The 23,358-nt window shown below is 41.4% G+C and overlaps 2 protein-coding genes across 9 annotated transcripts; both read left to right on the top strand.

Annotated features, from left to right (window-relative positions):
* The first annotated feature begins 1,536 nt into the window (after positions 1-1,536).
* prxl2c (peroxiredoxin like 2C) lies at positions 1,537-4,746 on the top strand. Of its 2 annotated transcripts, none has more exons than XM_064936782.1 (6): positions 1,537-1,949; positions 2,393-2,461; positions 3,677-3,730; positions 3,847-3,952; positions 4,058-4,192; positions 4,427-4,746. In XM_064936782.1, exons 1-6 carry the CDS (start codon positions 1,878-1,880, stop codon positions 4,555-4,557), a joined length of 567 nt encoding a protein of 188 aa, XP_064792854.1. In that variant the 5' UTR covers positions 1,537-1,877; the 3' UTR covers positions 4,558-4,746. The 2 variants fall into 2 exon arrangements, with proteins under 2 accessions (XP_064792854.1, XP_064792853.1); XM_064936781.1 differs by having other exon boundaries at positions 1,539-2,057.
* Positions 4,747-5,056: 310 nt separating this feature from the next.
* On the top strand, positions 5,057-22,855 carry LOC135513827 (dual specificity protein phosphatase CDC14C-like). 7 transcript variants are annotated; one of them, XM_064936775.1, is made up of 17 exons: positions 5,058-5,347; positions 7,108-7,198; positions 7,947-8,022; positions 8,282-8,374; positions 8,533-8,609; positions 11,798-11,864; positions 11,997-12,059; positions 12,147-12,234; positions 12,562-12,792; positions 12,953-13,091; positions 13,350-13,512; positions 13,671-13,768; positions 18,954-19,001; positions 19,105-19,191; positions 19,482-19,650; positions 20,064-20,129; positions 20,407-22,855. In XM_064936775.1, exons 1-17 carry the CDS (start codon positions 5,239-5,241, stop codon positions 20,425-20,427), a joined length of 1,686 nt encoding a protein of 561 aa, XP_064792847.1. In that variant the 5' UTR covers positions 5,058-5,238; the 3' UTR covers positions 20,428-22,855. The 7 variants fall into 7 exon arrangements, with proteins under 7 accessions (XP_064792850.1, XP_064792852.1, XP_064792847.1 ...); XM_064936774.1 differs by having other exon boundaries at positions 8,533-8,648; XM_064936776.1 differs by lacking the exon at positions 5,058-5,347 and adding an exon at positions 6,369-6,858 and having other exon boundaries at positions 8,533-8,648.
* The last annotated feature ends 503 nt before the right edge of the window (positions 22,856-23,358 follow it).

Below are 23,358 nucleotides of genomic sequence, written 5' to 3'. Positions count from 1 at the left end.
GGAATATCCCGTCCGTCCGGTGCTGCTGGAATCTGCCGTCCATTCGGGACCCGTGGCTTGGGTCTCCAGTCCGAGGTTGGCGGCGAGGGGCGCCGGCGTTAAAGAGGCCACGGAGGCGGGTAGAGAGGCGGAGAAGGACTATGGCGGAGTGGGGTCCACATCCCGCACCAGAGCCGTCACCGCGGACAGACACCCACCCAGACCCTCCCCTATAGGTTTAGGTTTTGCGGCCGGAGTCCGCACCTTTGGGGGGGTGTCGCTAGTTGTCTCTGATTGAGAATCATACTTAGGTAGCCTTTTTCCACCTGTGTTTCATGGGTGTATATTTTCTGTTTTGTGTGTCATTGCTAGACAGGACTGTTTCGTTTGTTTGTTCTTCCTAGTTGTTATTTTGTTTATAGTGTTCAGTTTTGATTATATTAAAAATCATGAACACTTACCACGCTGCACCTTGGTCCTCACCTTCTTCCACCGACGACGGCCGTTACATTAGGTCTTAATGTTTTTTATTTAAATTGACTGATTTCCTTTAAAAAACTGTAACTCAGTAAAATCTTTGAAATTGCTGCATCTTGCATTTATAATTTTGTTCAGTGTACATAATGACTGTTGTTTAGTGGATAAGAAGTATAACCAACATGTCAGACAAGTTATTTCCAAATAATTATTCCTAGAACCATTAATTCAAAAGGAATTATATCTGTCAAATGTTTGATGTATCTGTAACCAAGAAAACAAGAACAACATATTTGTCCTATACCACTGATGGCCAAAGAGAACCATTTTAAAATTCGACATATTTATTCATCAAATTAATTTTAAAGATTGAAAATCAATGTAGAGTGTAATGACTGTACATTTTGTGGGAATGACATTGAAACTACTGAACATATTCTATTTTGCTGTGATCGATCATATCACCTGTTTCTGGGTGGAGTTATTTTCAAAGAATATGAATTTTGCCAATTTCACAGACAATGATGTCAAATTTGATTTATTCTAAGATGTAAATTATTTAAATTTCATAGTCAATAATGTCATAGTGTTAGCCAAATTCTGTATATTCAAATGTAGATATTTGAAGACTATCTTATTATTGATAAGAGAGCTTTATATTTCTTTGCAATCATTAAGATTTGTTCAAAACAAACATGCCCTGAAAGGCAGTGCTGCCTTTGATACATACAAGCTGATATGATATATATATAATTGTATGTACAGTATACAGTATAAGACCCCTGTGACGTTTGTAATATATATATATATATATATATATATATATATATATATTTTTTTTTTTTTTTTTATTTTTTTCCTAAACATGTGTTCTTGGTTATGTTCTTTGCTAACATAACCAATGCATTTTGAATGTATACTTAAACTTCCGTATATGTTTGTACAGTTTGACAAGTTTAAATACAAATGAATAAAATGTGCCCAAATATAGTATGGCTGACACGCGACCAACTTCGAGCTGCTGGTGTGAGCCAGACGTGCCTAAATGAGAATCTCCCCTAGACTTTGCACACAACGGTCATAGGATGAAACCCCCGTCACAGCTATTTTCTCTCCTTCTATATGCTAGAAATTACACATAGAGAGACACAGGTAGGCCTATTATTTTAGCCTTTCAGGTTGCCCAAATTGGTCCATATGCCTGCTTTGTTAAAAGTGGGCTATAAAATTAACGTGTGTGGTGAAAGTCTAGCCTATGGGCAAATAAGAGACATTCGAGGCAAGACTGCACACGAAAATGGGCGTGAATAGTGTTCAGTAGCCTACTCCTGACCTGAAGCCAGATAACGCTTCAACGGCAAGTCCCAAAATAGCATGGGCAGGGCGGCCTTGGAAAAATGAAGTTACCATGAACTGCTGCGATGGCGACAGATCCACCTATAACGCAACAAATAACGAAGGATCATCGAGAGATCAAGAGACCACCCGTAAATGTTCGTCTTGAGGATGTAGAGGACTGTTTGATTTATGACCGATATGGAGTCTCAACTTTCTTCAAAGAGTTATACCAAGACAGGAAATCAGTCGTTATTTTTGTTCGGGTAGGGAATAGTAGGCTATTTTACGGTATATTCACATCACACTTTACAAAACATTTAGACTATCCTACATAGCCTTCACTCAGAAGTATTTATGGCGTTGGGGCTAGGTTTCTAAACCTTATATATTGATCTAATAGTTGAAAAAGCAACATGCTTCTGGCAGCACTGCGCAGGCAACAAAGTAGCCTAGCTAGCGTACTGTTCAGCGCAGTCAGACGAGACAGATTTTGAGGACACAACATGCACAGGTGTTCACTGTTCAAAGAGGGGGAGACTATTGAACGAATAACAGCAGACACGCTTCAAATTCCTAAAGAAACTCTGTATTTCGACAGAATTTCTTGTGCCACACCTGCAAAGAATATGTGGATGATTTGAGCAGAATACCAGCGGAAGTTCTGAAGGTGAGTGGTGAAGAGATGTTTTTTCTTTGACTTTTTCTATTTCTAATAGGGACACGTTTCCAATTGCTACTTTCTTCAGTCTATAACTGTCTTTAATGAAAAACATTTGCAGTATTAGATAAACTATCATTTTAATCTAGATACTTTAATAATGTTTACATACTGTTTACCCACTATTCCCTACTCTGACATTTCACGTTCTGACATTTCTTAATTTCTTTCATTTTACTTTTTGGATTATCAAATCAAATCAAATCAAATTTATTTATATAGCCCTTCGTACATCAGCTGATATCTCAAAGTGCTGTACAGAAACCCAGCCTAAAACCCCAAACAGCAAGCAATGCAGGTGTAGAAGCACGGTGGCTAGGAAAAACTCCCTAGAAAAGCCAAAACCTAGGAAGAAACCTAGAGAGGAACCAGGCTATGTGGGGTGGCCAGTCCTCTTCTGGCTGTGCCGGGTAGAGATTATAACAGAACATGGCCAAGATGTTCAAATGTTCATAAATGACCAGCATGGTCGAATAATAATAAGGCAGAACAGTTGAAACTGGAGCAGCAGCACGGCCAGGTGGACTGGGGACAGCAAGGAGTCATCATGTCAAGTAGTCCTGGGGCATGGTCCTAGGGCCGCGGTTCAGTTGAAACTGGAGCAGCAGCACGGCCAGGTGGACTGGGGACAGCAAGGAGTCATCATGTCAGGTAGTCCTGGGGCATGGTCCTAGGGCTCAGGTCCTCCGAGAGAGAGAAGGAGAGAATTAGAACGCACACTTAGATTCACACAGGACACCGAATTGGACAGGAGAAGTACTCCAGATATAACAAACTGACCCCAGCCCCCCGACACATAAACTACTGCAGCATAAATACTGAAGGCTGAGACAGGAGGGGTCAGGAGACACTGTGGCCCCACCCGAGGACACCCCCGGACAGGGCCAAACAGGAAGGATATAACCCCACCCACTATGCCAAAGCACAGCCCCCACACCACTGGAGTGCGTATTATGTGCGTATTGTTTTTTATTGCTAGGTATTAGGCCTATTACATCACTGTTGGAGCTAGAAAAACAATAATTTCGCTGCACATGCGATAACATCTCTGAATGTAACCAATAAACTTGGATTTGATTTCAGTGACAAATGTGACATAGCCAACAATATAGGCTATAACTTGTTATGTCTAACTTGATGAATGTTTTCGTATATTCAATGCAGGAAGCTGGTCTCAGACTGGTTGTTATTGGACAATCATCTCATCATCATATTGAGGTAGGCATATTTAATGTGTCATTCTGCAATTATGTCAATGTCAATAATACTTGTAAGCGTCTTGTTTGTTGTGTTGTTGTGCAGTGTCTGACGTGTGTTTTCTCTGTGTGATGTAGTCATTCTGCTCACTGACTGGCTACCCTCATGACATATACGTCGACCCAGAGAGATGCATATACAAAAGACTGGGGATGAGGAGAGGAGAGATGTCTGTGGAATCAGGTGAGACATTCATTCTGTCTTTTGCTGTATTCCTGAAATAGCAATAGTCTACTCTACATAAAAGCTGTAATAAAATTAAATGTAAAATAATGTCTGTCTGTCTAGCCAAACCTAGCCCTCATGTGAAGTCAGGTATGCTGGTGGGCCATATGAAGAGCATGTGGAGGGCCATGACCAGCCCTATATTTGACTTCCAGGGAGATCCTCGACAGCAGGGTGGAGCCATAATCGTTGGCCCAGGTAACTGCATTGTGCTATTACAGTGTTGTTGATAGTATTAGCTATAGCTTACAAATAGCCTACTGTAGTACATGTGATTCACATCTTGGGCTATTCTATAGGTTTTATGCACAGTGGTATATCCCTTTCAATTTTTACATTTTTCTAAAATTGAGTTTGGTCAGTATCCAATATGGCATATGTTGTGAAGATATTGCTCTGTCTATTAGTGTGCAAATCTGTCGTTCTGCCCAGGCTCTGAGGTCCATTTTGCCCATTTTGATATGAACCGGCTGGACCACATGCCCATCAACTGGTTGCTACAGCTGTCCGGAGTACAACACACACTGGACCTCAGTGATAAGCCAAAGATCATTGTTGTGTAGCCCACTTGTGTATTCTGCTTTGTTTTTGTGCCATGATGAAAAACATTAATCTCATGTCAATAGTAATAAAAAAAATGTTTTGAATACAACAAACAGTCAGCCACCCAGGCTTGACACTGTGTTGGAGATGCATGCTTAATTGTCTGATTATAATCATGTACATAAAAAATACTTTCTTTTTCACTGCTGCATCTTAGTCATAATTGTCATAATTCAATGGCTGACCAATAGGCTTAGGCTATATATCACCCCATCAGACATCAAGTCCTCTACACATTAATTCTACATCATTCTCTAAAACACCACTAAATAACCTTCTCAATAAAAGATTGTTATTACATTGTAATAACGTATCAGCCTATTATATTTAAGCTATGCCAACCTTTATGTGTATTTTTGTTTTTTTATAGTAGCCCAACTTCATTTGTGTAGCACTAGTGACTAGTGAGGGGCTGGCAACCTCTTACGTCACAGAAGTGGGATTTAGAAACTGGCACCGTTGACAGACGTCACCAGAGGAAAAACTGAGGGAGAACAAACAACTGTGTTTCGGATGACACCGTAGCTAAAGAGCAAAAGAGAGCATCAAATAAAGCACCGTAAACTAGGACAACCCCACTGCAGACAGGATATCTTATTGCGTGATTTGGAGATGCTGGCAGTGCATGCTTAAAAGCGAGAATGAAGCGCAAAAGCGAGAAGAGGCGACCCGAGTCAAGGAAAAAGCGTTTTGCAGCTCAAAGAGAGGAGGCGGAGCCAAAGTCAGATATTTACATTAGTATAATATCAGGTAAGACACTGGGGGAATGGATCCCGTCGTGGGCTACTTACTCTGTTTAGAGCAAGCTTTGTGCAAATACAATAGGCTACCTGGCCTTGCGGTGTCTGAATGCAGATATTAAGATGTGGCTGACTGTTCGACCTATAATTGATTTTCCTGCAGCTGTTTTGACCTAAAATGGCGACACCATCGGTTCCAAATCGCTAACGCATTGAAGTACAGTATTGACTACATATTATCGTTGGTACACTACGTTGTCCGCCTTTTGATGGCATGTCAGACATGACAGCCTGAATGAAAAACAACTAATTTAGAGCTTCTATGATGCAGGCTATATTCCTCTTGTGACTATTCCTAATCTACATGTGGATGCATTTTTATGCTGCTGCGTAAATGCAGTGACCAATGTTGCAGTCAGATCACATATACCCCAATTTATTCGATTTTCGTCTAGGCCTATTTCTATATTGACCATGAGCATCAGAAAAATGCAGAAACCTTTATGACTCGAAATGAGAATAGGCAAAAATAAATCTGAATCAAAAGGCTGATAATTAGGCTGTTTTTATAAACCGAGCAGCACTAAATGAAGTTGTCTCACTTGTTATTTTTCATTGAGTTTCTTACACACAGAAACAATACGTCAATTGTAGGCTATTTGTTAGGCTACCTCCTGCATGATAGGTAGGCTACAGTCCTGTAGAACCAACCATTATTGTTTTGTTATAGCTTGGTAAGAAAAAATGTTGCAATCAATTCAACACATCGCTTGATCTAACGTACCCATTCCTCACTTGAGGACTACGTTGGAAGTGTTCCGTCAAAGTAGGAAATATATTTCTATTGGCCAAGCGAAACTAATCTCCTAGCAACGGCTTGGGCAGCGTTCCAATTAGAATCTCAAATGAACTTTAAAAATCCTCAAGCTAGAATGTAGGATGATTGGCCTGCCAACCATGCAACTGTGTAGCGTTTACCGTTTCCTTGAACCAATAACGTTACATTGTTGCAGAGGGAGGCGTTTATGAGTTTCCTTCATAACTCGGTTTGAGCAGAGTACGTAGCACCTCTCCTATGCGGGCATTTATTTTTTCGTCGCTAAATCAGTTCACGTTTTATTTGTCATATCAGTATATATTGAGATATTTCGTTAACTGAGACGGACGGCAGACACATTTATAGCCCTTGCCCAGCAAAGCATTATGCTCGGCTATTTAAAAAAAATTGTCACACTTTCTATGGTTTCTGAGTGGTAGTCTATACCACATGCAGTTCGCTTCAGTGGACCGTTTTAATTTCACGGGATATAGAAAATAATTTTGTTTAACCTACTGAGTGTGTATGTTATTGTGCTGGTCTGTGCCTATGACAGACGTTTAAGTTATTATTTAGGTGAGTCTATAAAGTAAAGACAGCAAGCAATTGCCGTTGAACTTGATTTGGTAACTTATTGTTGGCTCAAGTCGCTATCAGAATGACCGAGGACAATGTCACAAGTAAAATCATTGAAATCGTCAAAGGTAAGTGCTTTTCTGAAAGCAAACAAAACCTGCAGATTGCAGACATTAGTCCGTCGAGGCATTTCCGGGGGAAATTCAAATTCAAACTGACACGTGTGACGTGTAGGATGTGTTCCATTGTTTTGTCCATACATTGTCCCAATTAACATACATTCAGTCGTAGCTACGTTGTATGTTTGTTTAACTGTCCATATGCCAAGCAAAGCTTTTTAAACCCCCTTTCTTGTTGTATATATATTTTTTCTCAAGATCAACTGTATTTCGCCATACTGCAGCAGAAGATTAAAAGCACAGCTGACAGACATTTCTTCTGCATAGACGAAGAGCTGTCATATGAGAAGTGGGTACTTTATATTACAGGATGTTTGTAGACCATATCCAAAAGACTGTGCCATTTGCAGTTCACTAGTATATTGTTTTGTTATCTGCTCAGTCAGTTTTATAAGTCATTTCAGATGCATTATATATTACTATTTTTGATGTGTCTGTAATTCTGTAATTTGGAGGTCATCTATAAAAGAGACCTTGGTCTCTGTATGGCTCCCTGATGAAAAGGTTACATAAAAAAAACATTTTATTTATTTTTCAATCATGAAAGGGAGTTCATGTTGTCAATTTTAATTGTATCTTACCTTGGTCCCACTAATAGTAGGCATACTGTGTTGTTTTTATGAGCTCTAATAAAACTTCACTATAAAATGTTTAGAACACTGTCTGATAGAAGGTGTGGTGTATGAATGTTCATCAGCTAAGAGTGAAGTTCACATAGTGAAACAGGCTCTGAAATATGGTTATTGTCACAATAAATGTCTCCACCCATAGGTCTTCATCTGGGGCTTAGTTTTGGGTAGTGGATTAATTGATTATATCCATTGGTTAAAAGACCGGTGCAACATTACAGAACACTCACATATGAATATATAATGTAGATAAGGTATTGTCAAAGAGAATAGGTGGTCATGCAAAAAGTAACTATTTTTCTATCTGTAACATTCTCAATGTTTGACTTTTCTGAATAGTCTCTAATGAAACTTGCCTTTAACAGTCAACCTAACCTGTCTGTGCCTTGTTCTCTCTATCTCTCCCAGCTTCTATGCAGACTTTGGCCCGCTCAACCTGGCCATGTTCTATCGCTTTTGTTGCAAACTCACTAAAAAGCTCAAGGTAAAGAAACTCAACCTCAACACACACGCTGACAGAGAACTGACAGTTAATAGTCAACAGTTCTCTCAGCCTAACCAAATAGAAGTTATGTCACACTAGTCAGAGAAGGGGTTAATGCTTGTATATTCTGAAGAGAATGTTGGCAGGGTTTTAGATGTCCAGGCCAAGTAGTGATAGTGATGTGTGTAGTGATGTGCAGAATTGTAAGCCTGGCTAACATTGTTATTTTGTTTTCGTTTCACCACATCATCTTGAGCAGTCATTCACACTAGCAAAGAAGAAGATAGTCTTCTATACCTGTGGAGATAATAAGAAACAAGCCAATGCTGCCTATCTTATTGGTTCATATGCAGTAAGTATTTCTCACTCAGCAGAGAAGTCATACCCGTTGATAGCCCCGAGTCATGATGTGTTACATGTTACCGTACACTAAAAGTGCTTGTGTATCTTCTTTTAAAATGTTGCTATCCATTAGTAGTTTCTCCATAATACTGGCCTGTTTGTTTGAAGGTGATGCATTTGCAGAAGACGCCAGAGGAAGCCTACAGTCTACTGGTGTCCAGGAACTCTACCTACCTGTCCTTCAGGTACACACACACGCGCACACTGAAGGAGAACTTCACAGAGTGAGGAACTTCTCAAGAGCACATGTTAGAAAGTAGCATCTATGACAATTGATCAATGTCATTAAGTTTTTATCATGCTGTCTGGAGCTGTAATTTGATATGTATTTACACCTTATAAATAGTGATGCACCGATATTACTTTTTTTTGGCTAATATCCAATATTTTCCTTGCCAAAAAAACGATGCCAATAACCGATATTTAAAATTTCATTGGCCTTTTAAGCATTCTAGTACAGTTAAATAGTTAAAAAACACACATGGACCAGCGGTTTAAGGCACGGCATCTCAGTGCAAGAGGCATCACTACAGTCACTGGTTCGAAATCCAGGCTCTATCACATCCGGCCGTGATTGGGAGTCCCGTAGGGCGGAGCGCGATTGGCCCAGCGTGGTCCGGGTTTGACCAGGGTAGTCCGTCATTGTAAATAAGAGTTTCTTCTTAACTGACTTGCCTAGTTAAATAAAGGTTACACACACCACACTGACCAAAAAGTTATTTTGTTGGCATTTACGTATGTTCCCATTATCAGTAAAACATAATCAAAACCTATTTCTTTCACTTACATGCTGTGCTGTTTCATTGTTCATTTGTTCAGTCGTTTCATTTTCAACCAGAATTTCTATGGAACGCTGTTTGGGTCTCTGCTATGGAACGCCGTTGGGTCTTTACGTGTCAAAAAATATACTATTTAACACTATTTGACGTGTCAAAAAAGCTTGTTGACCAATCAGGACCTGAATATAACTGTACGACACAATAATTTAACGGGTTCATACATTTTTTACCTAGTTATTACACGTTGATTACACTATCACTCTTATTTCATATGTCACAACGATTCATCGATACATATGCTGGTAAAGTTGTCTCGCGCACTTAGTGCTGGTCATTAAAAAAAAGCTAGCTTGCTTATGGATGTCAACAATGTTCTTCCCCAAAAACATAGCAAAACGGCAATCAGTTTCAGTAGCTATAGTTAGCTAGCTAACTATATAGCTAGGTGTCATCTAAAATAACCCTAATTTATAAGGCAGTTCTTATTTGATTAATGGTGGTTGGACCCATCTATGTGAAGCTAGCCACAATAAGGATTAGCCACAATAATAGCTAATCCAATCCAAAATTAAATCTAGATTCAGCTTCCTATTTCGCAAACAAAGCCTCCTTCACTCACGCTGCCAAACATACCTTCTTAAAACGGACTATCCTACCGATCCTCAACTTCGGCGACGTCATTTACAAATTAGCCTCCAACACTCTACTCAGCAAACTGGATGCAGTCTATCACGGTGACATCCGTTTTGTCACCAAAGCCCCATATACCACCCACCACTGCGAACTATATGCTCTTGTCTGCTGGCCCTTGCTACATATTCATCGCCAGACCCACTGGCTACAGGTCATCTATAAGTCTTTTCCAGGTAAGCTCCACCTTATCTCAGCTCACTAGTCACGATAACAACATCCACCCATAGCACGCGCTCCAGCAGGTATATCTCACTGGTCATCCCCAAAGCCAACACCTGCTTTGACTGCCTTTCCTTCCAGTTCTCTGCTGCCAATGAATGGAATGAATTGCAAAAATCGCTGAAGTTGGAGACTTTTATCTCCCTCACCAACTTTAAACATCAGCTGTCTGAGCAGACATATCTTCATATCTTCTTGCTGCAGCTGTACACAGCCCATCTGTAAATAGCCCATCCAATCTACCTAACTCATCCCCATATTGTTTTTATTTACTTTTTTGCACACCAGTATTTCTACTTGCACATCTATCACTCCAGTGTAAATTTGCTAAATTGTAATTACTTCGCTACCATGGCCTATTTATTGCCTATTTATTGCCTTACCTCCTCGTGCCATTTGAACAAACTGTATATAGACTTTTTTCTGTTGTGTTATTGACTGTACGTTTGTTTATCCCATGTGTAACTCTGTGTTGTTGTTTGTGTCGCACTGCTTTGCTTTATCTTGGCCAGGTCGCAGTTGTAAATGAGAACTTGTTCTCGACTGGCCTACCTGATTAAATAAAGGTGAAAAAAATAGAAATTGTGGCCTTTGCGGTTAGCCTTCAAAATAAAAGTAGGGCATAATTCTACTATGTAATAATTACTGTAATTTAATATACTTTTATTTTGAAAGCAAACCGCAAATTCCACTTGTGCCTAATCCTTATTGTGGATTTTTTCTCACACACACAGCCTGGTGCAGTCAAGCCTCACTAGCCCGATGAAGCAAGCTGGCTGCTTATAACGTTAGCTTTGGGCAACAGAGTTAAGTAGCTGGCTACATATTAATTTTAATGAACTGAAGTTCAATTTCAATAAGTGAACAACAAGTGGCAACCTAGCTAATACTTACTCACAACGATTCCTAAATCATTGCTAAGAATAATGAAAATGACTGCAGGTTCTACTGGTCATTGTTTTCAGGTTGGTTGTATTTCTGCTAACTAGGTACCAAGCTAAAGCGAGCTATCCCAGAAGTTGCGGTCGAACAAGTTATACTTTATTACCAACACGGTATTGTAAACACATGGTTCGTGTCCGGTGTTTGCTTGTTTGCACACTTTTTTGTACAGCTTTGACAGTGCTGCTGTATCTTTTTTGACACGCAAAGACCCAAGCTGTGTTCCATAGTATGCATGTCGTGAAGCTAATAGCAGTGACGCTATTACTGTGTTAACTCCGGTAGGGCAACATCTGAAAAATAGCACACTTAGTAGTGTGTACCGGTGCTCGACCAGTCGGTGAAAGCCAACATCACCCACGACAGAGAATGGTTGATTGTCAAGGGCAATGAAATCCATTATCTTGGCTTTTAATGGATTTCGCCTTTGAGTTGTCTCGTTGAAATTGTGTTACTCTTTCAAATGACTGCTTGACTGCTCAATCCACACAGCAGACATTGTGGGCTAGGTTTTGAATGCTGTGTTGCACGTGTAGCGCATCATTTTCCGTGGCGACATCGGTTTTGCAAATCAGGGTGTTACACTAGACATTGGCCAATACTGATGTTGGAATTTTTAGCTAATATCGTCCGATTCCGATATGTTCACTGATATATCGTGCATCTCTACTTATAAATGTGGTATGAATGCTTTAAAAAGATGGAGTTGATTTGGATTGTTTCTGGTTTGCTTTAAACAGAGATGCCTCTTTTGGAACTTGTATGTACAATCTGAACATTCTAGACTGCCTGCGCGCCATATACAAGGTACACTGCTTCAGTCAGTCTGATGTTAGACTAACAAGTTAATTTGCAGCTGCACAGTTATGACATTTAAGAAATATTGCATTATTTTATTTGGAGCATGGAACTCTTAACTTCCATTAAGTTTCTCTTCAGGCTCTGCAGTTTGGCTGGCTTGATTTCTCCCAGTTTGATGTGGAGGAATACGAGCATTATGAGGTAAGTTTTCATTATCATACTTCAGAATGCAAGTTGAGTAAACATCAATAAGTGATTCATAATTCTGTCCACATCTCTTTTTTGCAGAGAGCAGAAAATGGAGATTTCAACTGGATTATTCCTGGGAAGTTCCTAGCGTTCAGCGGCCCTCATCCAAAAAGCAAAATAGAGAACGGTATGTGAAACCCTCCACATTAGCTTTCTACAATCTGAGATGTAAGGACATGCTGCCAAATTGGGATATTTTCCCTACTGAGAATGACTGGGAAATGACCTCCTTTATACTGTGTAGAAGCCTATATTTGCAAAGTGGATATCGAATAACATGCAATATTTCAGTCACAGACCGTAATCAAATGATTGCTTGTTTTACAAGTATACACTGTGCGTACACTTCAGCTACACATCTGTGCCCAAATATGTTACTTCAGGTGTACAGATTTTTTTTGTATGTCTTTTTTTTCAATTACATATTTCTACAAAACCCTTGTTCTCTCTCCAGGTTACCCTCTCCATGCCCCCGAGGCCTACTTTCCTTATTTCAGGAAACACAACATCACAGCCATCGTCCGTCTCAACAAGAAGATGTACGATGCCAAGCGCTTCACTGACATGGGCTTCGAGCACCACGACCTCTTCTTCGTGGACGGAAGCACGCCAAATGACGCCATCGTCAGGAAGTTCCTCAACATCTGTGAGAATGCAGATGGAGCTATCGCTGTTCACTGCAAAGGTACAAGACCTCATTATGTTATCTTTTTATACCATCTGGAGTTGAGTGGAGGCCATATTTCCCAAAAAATGTGTCGGCCTCTGTCCCAAACGAATGGGAAAGATTTGCACCAAAAGTCTGATCAATAACTATGTATTTAACCAATGCCGACATTTTTCAGCGGGTCTGGGTCGAACAGGCACTCTGATAGGCTGTTACATGATGAAGCACTACCGCCTGACTGCGTCTGAGGCCATCGCCTGGATGAGGATCTGCCGGCCAGGATCAGTCATCGGACCACAACAAAACTTTGTGGAAGAGTATGTGTCTGATTTTTATCTAGATTCAATCCATTGTTGTGATGGATTTTACTGTAAAGATCAGTGGTCACCAGCTCTAGTCCTGGGGAGCCACAGGCATGCTTTTGTTCCAACCCAGCACTAATGCGCCAGATTCAACTCAAGTGTTTCAATTCTGGGAGCTCTTTGATTGAGTTGCGTGTCAATTGTTGATCAGTAACCAATTTGTTTGTAGGGAGATGTACAACTTGATTGCTGTTTTTTCTCACGATGCTGCAGTAAGCAGATCAGCTTGTGGTCGGAAGGAGATGTTTTCCGGGAGAAGATGAACGAGCAGGAGAACGGCAAGCTGGCCGTCACCAGAATCCTGTCGGGGGTTGATGATATCACTATCAACGGCAGCAACAAAAGCAGGATGTCCAAAAAGGAAGAGGCAGAACTTGTGAGAATTTTGGAAATCCTTTCTGGTTTTATTTGATATGCAGAAATTGAATATACCTTCACATAAAGAAGGGAGGGAATGGTAAGCAAATGTATTCGTCTCCTTTTCTTTTTTTACACATTCTTTGAATGTTTGTCTCCCTCTTCTATCTTCCTCAGTATAGTGACGACGAGGAGAGGAATGGCATCACTCAGGGTGATAAACTGCGAGCCCTGAAGAGCAAGAGGCAGGCGAGAACAACCACAGGTTCCCTATCGTAAGTCTCCGATCTGCCTACAACTCCCACCATGCATCACACTGACTTGTTTCGGGGGGGGGGGGGGGTAGGAGCAGCCTCTGTAGTCAGCTTATCCAAGTCATTTTGATGATTAGAGGAAGTTGAGGTTTCATCTGGATTATGACTTGAGATCCTTTGATATTGTTGTAGGGTGTCCTTTTTTCAGGTTATTTCATGCCCCACCATGCATTCTTGGGTGACAAGTATTTGATTTTTGCCTCAAGACAGCTGGCCCATTATACCCATCTACTATGGGTTTCTATACAGGTTTGGGTTGAATGGAGTTTAGCTTAGTTTTACAGCTTTAATTACCTTAATATAACAGTCAGATTGTTCTGTTTGTGCCATGTATTTGGTCTAGTAATCATGGCTTATTTTCCACTGACTGCCTCAGAACCATATCAAATAGCTGCCACTCAGGATCCTAACACAAATTGATTGTTGATTATACTGGCTATGTTGAATGACTGAAAGTAGTCATTCAAAGTATGCCTAGTAAAGTACTTTACTATTTTAACGAGTGCCATATTTGCTATTTTAAAGGGTTCCATGTTGGCACATCCAATGAGAATCCAAATGAGAATGTTATTGTTGTGGAACATTTGGTGCCAACATGGACAGTTTGCAGGCAACTGTGTACACCTATGGCTGTGGGTTTTGTTATCCCGTGGCAGGCAAGCGGTAATACATTGCTGGAGCCTCTTAGGCATCGTGTGGCCAGAGTGCTGTCTGGAGTGTCTGCATTTTAAAATGTAGCAGAGAGACAGAGGGGGGAAAAACACAGAGAGAGGAAGTGAGGTTTTGTATAATGGAGGTAAGTGCATGTCACTTCCTGTCTGACTAGCTTCCTCTTCCTGTATAAATTTTGCCATGCCAATGGATGTGTGGCTTTTGGGTGACCGCAGTAAGATAAGATAGGCAGTGGATGGATGCATAATGTGATTAATGATTTTGGTCACCTGTTCTGGCACGTGCTGCTTTGATCCGCTAGCAAGGGTGCGAATCCACTGTAGGACTACTTGTACTATTGATCTGAGACAGAATGTGGTTTCTCCATCATGGATACACCAATATGCTCTGAGATGCTGTGAATCGCAGGCCAAACCTTAAACTCCTAATAAACTGAATCATAATCTAGCTACCTATTATTTATTTTTATTTATTTTCCCGCTCTGTGAAAGGGACTAAAATGCACAATGCAACATTGACTGTGGGCACGAGTGATCTGTTTTTTTTTACCAATGCACGACTAAAAGCATGATTTAACCTTTGACATGCATGGCCTCTGTATTGTATGTGTGTAATATGTATTAAGTGTTGGGCCGGGTTGAATATAAAATGCTGCAAATGTATATTTTTCCACTGTGTTTGTGACTGGGCACTGCCTGTGTACTGTTTAAGCCTTGCTTCCTCCTGCTTAAAAGTCCTCTATTGAACCAAGCTCACATCTGTCTTGGAAGAATCCCTCGGACTCTTGTGGTAGTAAAGGTTCGAGCACCATAGGCTACTTCTGTCCCTTGTACTCTTGTCTTTGGAATTGTATTGCTCTTATTGCCAGTAAGTCTCAATTTATATCCTTAATTGACCACTATCTGCCACAGGCACTTTTACAGACTTATGAGAGTGGCCTACATGTGATTGTGACATGCCCTTGGTGTTCTCTGTGGGACAACATTTGGCAGATTTTTATTTATTACTTTAATATATTTTTTTTAGGTGATTGGCTTCACAATGTGTGTGTGAATACAATTCTTCAGGTGTGTAGGCCTATATATATCTCAGCAAAAAAAGAAACGCCCTCACTGTCAACTGCGTTTATTTTCAGCAAACGTAACGTGTAAATATTTGTATGACATAACAAGATTCAACAACTGAGACATAAACTGAACAAGTTTCACAGACATGTGACTAACAGAAATTGAATAATATGTCCCTGAACAAAGGGGGGGGTCGAAATCAAAAGTAACAGTCAGTATCTGGTGTGGCCACCAGCTGCATTAAGTACTGCAGTGCATCTCCTCCTCATGGACTGTACCAGATTTGCCAGTTTTGCTGTGAGATGTTACCCCACTCTACCACCAAGGCACCTGCAAATTCCCAGACATTTCTGGGGGAAATGGCTCTAGCCCTCACCCTCTGATCAAACAGGTCCCAGACGTGCTCAATGGGATTGAGAGCCGGGCTGACATTTCTAACTTGCAGGAAATCACGCACAGAAAGAGCAGTATGGCTGGTGGCATTGTCATGCTGGAGGGTCATGTCAGGATGAGCCTGCAGAAAGGGTACCACATGAGGGAGGAGGATGTCTTCCCTGTAAAGCACAGCGTTGAGATTGTCTGCAATGACAACAAGCTCAGTCCGATGATGCTGTGACACACCGCCCCACACCATGACGGACCCTCCACCTCCAAATCGATCCTGCTCCGGAGTACAGGCCTCGGTGTAACACTCATTCCATTGACGATGAACGCGAATCCGACCATCACCCCTGGTGAGACAAAACCGCGACTCATCAGTGAAGAGCACTTTCTGCCAGTCCTGTCTGGTCCAGCAACGGTGGGTTTGTGCCCATAGGCGACGTTGTTGCCGGTGATGTCAGGTGAGGACCTACCTTACAACAGGCCTACAAGCCCTCAGTCCAGCCTCTCTCAGCCTATTGCGGACAGTCTGAGCACTGATGGAGGGATTGTGCGTTCCTGGTGTAACTCGGGCAGTTGTTGCCATCCTGTACCTGTCCCGCAGGTGTGATGTTCGGATGGACCGATCCTGTGCAGGTGTTGTTACACGTGGTCTGCCGCTGCGAGGATGATCAGCGCTGTCTTAGGCCTCTCACAGTACGGACATTGCAATTTATTGCCCTGGCCACATCTGCAGTCCTCATGCCTCCCTGCAGCATGCCTAAGGCACGTTCACGCAGATGAGTAGGGACCCTGGGCATCTTTCTATTGGTGTTTTTCACAGTCAGTATAAAGGCCTCTAGTGTCCTAAGTTTTCATAATTGTGACCTTAATTGCCAACCGTCTGTAAGCTGTTAGTGTCGTAACAAACGTTCCACAGGTGCATGTTCATTAATAGTTTATGGTTCATTGAACATGGGAAACGGTGTTTAAACCCTTTACAATGAAGATCTGTGAAGTTATTTGGATTTTTACGAATTATCTTTGAAAGTCAGGGTCCTGAAAAGGAGACATTTCTCTTTTTTGCTGTGTGTGTGTATGTACAGTCACCTTAGTGTATGTAATCTTCTGACCCACTGGAATTGTAAGTGAAATAATCTGTCTGTAAACAATTGTTGGAAAAATTACTTGTGCCATGCACAAAGTAGATGCCCTAACCGACTTGCCTATTATTATGACATTTCACATTCTTAAAATAGGTGATGATCCTAACTGACCTAAAACAGGGCATTTTTACTAGGATTAAATGTCAGGAATTGTGAAAAACTGAGTTTTTAAATATATTTGGCTACGGTGTATGTAAACTTCCGACTTCAACTGTGTGTGTGTGTGTGTGTGTGTGTGTGTGTGTGTGTGTGTGTGTGAAGCTATGACTAGGCCTATATATGCATAGTGTCTTTGAATTCAGTCTTACAGAAAACTAGAACCAAGCTTTCATGTTTCCCCATTTTTAAACCACTCTTAGGCCTATACCTCTGCAATTATAGAAGATTGTAGACTCTGAAAGGTGCTATTATCACTGCATAGGGTCAAAGGCCCAGTCCACCGTTTGGGAAACACTTTTAGCATGCTGTGGAAAACAAGTTGTCTAAAATCAATGCCAGAACTTTGGTGAGACTTGAGTAGTTAGTGAAAAAATGACAGGTACCCCTTTCTGCTCTGGTGTAATGTGAAAAGGCTTTACTTGTTAGCCTGGTTCTGCTAGTGAATATGTAGCCTGGGTGCCTAACAGTTTCAGCATGTAATAATACCACTTTCTTACTTTTGTCAAGCAAGACAACCAGATGGCTTTAGTAGAAAGGGTCTGTCACCCATGCTAGTGGATGTGTAGGACTCATGACGGGGCGTTTCTGTTGGCTGTGCCTGACCCAGTCCGTGGGGAGGAGAAAAAGTGAGATTCTCTGTCTATCCTTCCTTTCTCTCTGTCATGTATTTGTTTCTGTTCTGTTTGTTGGATGTTTTCCCCCTCTTAGATGGTTGGTAGCCATGCTGCTCTCGTCCCTGTGTAGCCTTGCCCTGTGGTGGATTGTGTATGGCTTCCCTTCTTCCATCCTGCATTTCTGTATAGACGGGTTAGGATTTCACTGAGCTCTCCTGCCAGTCTGTCCCCCAAACCCTTCCCCCTTCCGGAGTCTAAGTGAGAATGCTGTAAGTTTATGCCTTCCTTTATTTACCCCCTCCTCAACACCAGTTTATGTGCCTGGCCCTGTCTCCCGCCCGTCATCCTCACCTAACTTTACACTTCTAAACCGGCTACACGTTTGCCACCCCCTGGCTGCAAAGGAAGTTTATGTTTTTGAAAATGAGGAGGGCAGGAATCACGTTTTAATGGTCTGTTATTTTTAACGCTGTGTCCTCCTTGGCTGACAATGGTTGTCCTGAGGTTTAACTCTGTTTTGGAATAATGGTTCCCTTCACTGCAAAGCCAATGCAAATACCTTACACACAACACTAGATGTTGCACTTCAATTCATTTATCAAAGGAGATACTTATCAAATTAATAATTAAGTGCCCTAATAAATCAACTAGCTAATATTTTACCTCTCATGCCTCCAGAACCTTAGCAAACAACAATGCTATTATTGCCTCATATTCCACTCGCTTTGCGTCAAACTTTTAAAGTTGGGGATAACTAATATGAATCTCTCAGAGCCTTAGGTTAATGAATGAGGGTCCATTGCATTACAATAATAATTAAATGTACATGGATCAATGATCTTAGAATTCTGTAATATTCTGCAGTTGCTGCCTGTTTGCTCTCTGAGTTGAGTTTGAGTTTATTTTTATTTTTACAGGGACAGTGCACATTAATCAACGTTTCAGTAAAAGTGCCGGTTTTAGCCAGCCGGCTAATTTTCACCGCAGTCCCTGGGCAGGTTATTAAAAACGATTACAATCCCTCCCACCTTCAGTCTTGGCATCTCCTCCTGTCTTTCCCCCTCGCTTGCTGTTGGTGTTGAAATATTGTGTGTGTTTGTGTTTACAGACAAGAAGAGAACAAGATTCACACCAGGTCCTCATCGCAGTCTTTAAGGTACTTAAACACATCCTGAATGTCTCACACACACTTTTTAAATACATGCCCGTTGAGGACGTTGAGCATCACCATTAAAGTGTGAGTTGTGTGTCTGCTTCAGGATTCTCCTGCAGTCTAGTGGGCCTGATGCCTCAGACAATAGGAAGAGAACCAGAACCTCGCTGCCTGCCAACAGTGTGGGGGGCAGGTTAGTGGCAATGTCTCCAATGAGCCGTCCTAGAGAATTCAAACTACTACTTTCATTGACAGCAGTGCATGATTTATGTGAAAGTTAATATTGGGTGTGTGTAACTTAAGTTTTGGCTCGGGCACTATTTCTCATATTTACTCGCTGTGTATTCATATTAAATGGCTTGCGTTGCAACTCTTTGTTTACTCAGTCATACAGAAAAGAGTTGACACGTGTGTAAAGTAAATGGGACAGAATCAGCCATAGCCATTCATGGTTCCAATAACCCATTCCCTCCTCTCCGCCAGCTCCCTGTGCAGCTCCAGACTAGCCAGGTCTCTAGGCAGCATGCATGTAGTGGCCAGCGACAGAGAGCCAGTGTGCTGTGAGTCCAGTGGCTGCCATAGAGACACAGCCACCAACGCAGGCAGCACAGGCAACCTGCCCAACCTAAACATGCTGCAGGCCCCTCAGAAGGCAAGCCCACCTAGCCTCTCTTCAATCTCTTTCTCTGGGCTCAACCTCATTCTCTCCTACTCCGTTGGTCCTCCACATACCAAGGTCTGCTTAACTGAGCCTTTGCATTTCACATGACCTTCCAAAAACTTTCAAGCTCTCAACGCTCCAGCTCAAACACTTGGAATACTCTCTGCAGCGCTTCACACTCCCTATGGCTCCGTGCATGTTCTATTAGAATGGCTGATCCAGAAGTATGACTGGCTATAGCTTCTTCTGGACTTTACTGCTCACACGGTCTCCTTGCTTTCAGACACCGGCATCCTGTCATAAGCTGTTTGGGATTCTGCTGACATGAATCATTGTTCTACAAGGGGAATCACATGTCCCTTTCCTTTCCCTTGTTTTCTTCTTTGTAATTTCCCTCTTAACAGACGCACTGTGTCCGGAGGACGGAAAACTCGATGTTCTTTACAATCAATGCGCTTTACGAGACTATGGTATCTATTTCCTTTTTCTATCCTCGTCTCACTGCTCTGTTCTATGCTATTGTTAGTGTGCAAAATGTCTCCAGTCAACCTCTTCCCCTTTTCATTTAGTCCTTTATTACTATTATAATGGAAAGATTGCATGCAGTCGAATCTGGTTGAATTTTGTTTACCCCTAGGGTCTAATGAATAGAAGCCAATGAAGTGTTATTGAGCATTTTGAGGTGTATGATCTGTATGTCTCATTTCTCTCTTCCTGTGTGTAATTGTGTGTTTTCTGTCCCTTCAGTCACTCCATACCCAAAGCTAGAGCTCCTCTACTGCGCTGAGCCTAAGGTTCTGGAATTCTAAGGGAGCACAGTCTACCTGCAGCTCCTGCAAATTGAGATTTTTGTTTTCATTTCTTAAGAGGGACTGGGTTTATTTTACTTGAACCAGTCCAGTCAATTGCTGATTTTAAGGGATGTTGATGAGGAAATGTGATGTCTCAGTTTTTCTTCCCATTCAATCAGATGTAAACCATGTTCAGTTAGTTTGGAATTAATTTGACATCCCTTTTTATTACTATATATATATGTATATATTTCACTGTTTATATCATGAAACAAAACTGTGTCCTGGCCATAAGTAGTGGGAATAGTGCCATTTCAAATGTAACTGCCAAAATAAAGGAAACCTTAAGTAACTGAGGGATTCAAAGTATATTGAAAGGGGGGCAGCTTGCTTCAGTTTGCTTCACATTCCAGCTCACAGGCTGACTACAATGCTTGCATCGCAAAATAAATGTAGAAATCTATATTATTCAATTATTGCACCCACACTGCTCACGAGCATCTGTGTTGCCATGGGCTAAAATAGAAGTCAGTTCTATTTGTGACGCAGATCGCGCTGCAAGTCCTGCCTCTCCCATCTCCTGATTGGTTTATAGAAGCAGGTACCCACGTACCATCTCATTGGTTATACCCACGTGACTGAAAGACAAACGAGGTCAGTGGCGTTAATGCACCTAATTTATGAACGTTGCCAATCGCAATATAAAGTCTTTAAAAAGCCTAGGAGGAGAGATGACTAGAAACGATTCAGTTGACCGTTTTGTGTGGATTAATTGTCAGAGGAGTGGACCTTGTGCATTTCAGGTAAAATAACAACTCAATGTTTATAGCCCAGGACAAATTAGCTAGCAAGCTAAATTGCCATAAATGCTTTTGACCTGTCCCCAAATTGTATGTAATTGGTTCAGAGTGTTCTGATATTTTAACCTGTGTGTCGTGATCGCGTTTGGTGTGGAGGGACAAAATACATTTATGCACAATGGCGCAGGAGTGCATCCAGTTTGGGTTCCGTGTTAGTGGTGCAGTAGCGTGCGTAAATTCACTGAGGAAGCCAAGCCAGAAAAAAAAGCCATGTTACAACCAATGTTGTGATAATTGTGTTGTTTACCCTGGGGCGGCAGGGTAGCCTAGTGGTTAGAGTGTTGGACTAGTAACCGGAAGGTTGCAAGTTCAAACCCCCGAGCTGACAAGGTCATTGAAAATAGAATTTGTTCTTAACTGACTTGCCTAGTTATATAAAGATTTTTTTAAATACTCCGTGATACAGTGCATTTGGAAATAATTAAGACCCCTTCACTTAATCCACATTTCATTACAGGCTTATTCAAATCTACACCCAATACCCCATAATGTATTAATTACAAGTATTCAGACCCTTTGCTGTGAGACTCAATTGAGCTCAGGTGCATCCTGTTTTGCTGCACCAAGACAACCCACAGTTGCACTAATCCTTTAACAAACATTTATCAAGGGAGGCCAAATGCTTGCTGGCATCAAATAAAAACACATTTTATATTTTTGGGGGGTCAAACATTTGGGGAAGCCTGGCATTCATGAAATATAAAGGTGATGACGCAATGTTTGTGAGAGGGAGGGAATCTCTCATTGGTCCTAAACTTGAGGCTCAGACACTTAAGTATTAGTGGAGTTAGTTCTGAGTCATCCATTGCAGCATAAAGTACCTGGCTAAAAGATGAGCCACTTCTGGTTATCCTGAGTTGAAAGTTACCTCAAACCAGGCACGGAGTATACGCCTCAGGTTTGAGTTAATAAGGCAATTTAAATACCCAGTGATTTTGAAAGAGGGGTCTCAGCGGGTGTGTTTCTGTCACCAGGTCCACTCTTGTAGAATCTATGCCCAGGCACATTGACACCATTTGGGTGGCCCTATAAAGCACTTGAGGTTCCTTTATTTTGAAAGTTACCAGTACATAAGCGTTGCCTGCTTGTTTACGTTGAATGTTGCCACAGCAATCCCGAACTGTCAGACTAGTCTTATTTGCTTGTTGACAAAGGTCCGTCAGCGCTAGGCACCGCTCAGATTTAACCTTTAATGAGAACTGAAAAGCCTAGCGCAAGTCAATTCTTGTTCAAGAGGGCTGTCGAGTCTCGGGGGTATCTTTCTGAATGTTGCATATAGAAATGAAACTACAATGCCACCCTGATTTGCCTGCATTTCTATGCCCTTTTACCCAGTGAAGCATTTCATCTATTTTTGTTGAGATGCTGTACTTAACTGTAAATAAGTCAAATTTGATAACATTTGATTTGTACTTTGTAAATATTTTTGTACTTGTGAACCATACAATCAGAAGTATTACAGAAAAAGTCCTAAAGGGACACCTCATTTGTGACTATCATGCACATGGAGTATACCAGCTTTGAAATAAAATCCCACCACTTGTACTCACCATTGTCTTATTCTATAAATTACATGTGACAAACTCAACTCTGTTGGATACCCCTTACTAGTGCCACTCATGGTTTTCCAAGCGTTGTACTTAAATCTTACACTTGTGCTAAATGAAAGCAGAGAACAGGTGTAGATAGTTTATCACAGGAGAGAATTGTTCAATGTGCGCGCTGTACATCAAAGTCACCACAGAACACCCTTAACTGGTAAGACGCAAGTGTGTAAAGTACAAGACAGATCAACAGGAACAGTCTACCGTTCACAGTAGATCACACCTGGGTGTCGAACAGTGGCTACTGAAAATGTAGAATCATTGGAAAATTGTAAGACAATGGACTGCCAATATTCTGTCTGGGGCAGGACACCCACTGTGCAAGGCCAACCTTACTGTTGGGCTATTGTGTCCTTAAGAGGAACAGAGTAAGACAAGACAAGCCATCAGTGCATTTATCACAGGTCTTATTGAACATTGCTTCAGTCAGAACCCAAGCCAGGA

Source organism: Oncorhynchus masou, chromosome 25, assembly GCF_036934945.1.
Source record: "Oncorhynchus masou masou isolate Uvic2021 chromosome 25, UVic_Omas_1.1, whole genome shotgun sequence".
Lineage (NCBI taxonomy): Eukaryota > Metazoa > Chordata > Actinopteri > Salmoniformes > Salmonidae > Oncorhynchus > Oncorhynchus masou.
This window is presented reverse-complemented; position numbering and strand designations above follow the sequence as displayed.

What these genes read in the sequence shown, in the direction of transcription:
- prxl2c (XM_064936781.1), top strand. Translation starts at nt 1,878, where the DNA reads ATGGCGACAGATCCACCTATAACGCAACAAATAACGAAGGATCATCGA. An exon ending in CATCTCATCATCATATTGAG is followed by an intron (nt 3,731 to 3,846) that starts GTAGGCATATTT and finishes TGTGTGATGTAG; the next exon opens with TCATTCTGCTCACTGACTGG. An exon ending in AGAGATGTCTGTGGAATCAG is followed by an intron (nt 3,953 to 4,057) that starts GTGAGACATTCA and finishes CTGTCTGTCTAG; the next exon opens with CCAAACCTAGCCCTCATGTG.
- LOC135513827 (XM_064936774.1), top strand. Translation starts at nt 5,239, where the DNA reads ATGAAGCGCAAAAGCGAGAAGAGGCGACCCGAGTCAAGGAAAAAGCGT. An exon ending in GCCAACAGTGTGGGGGGCAG is followed by an intron (nt 19,192 to 19,481) that starts GTTAGTGGCAAT and finishes CCTCTCCGCCAG; the next exon opens with CTCCCTGTGCAGCTCCAGAC. An exon ending in TGCTGCAGGCCCCTCAGAAG is followed by an intron (nt 19,651 to 20,063) that starts GCAAGCCCACCT and finishes CCCTCTTAACAG; the next exon opens with ACGCACTGTGTCCGGAGGAC.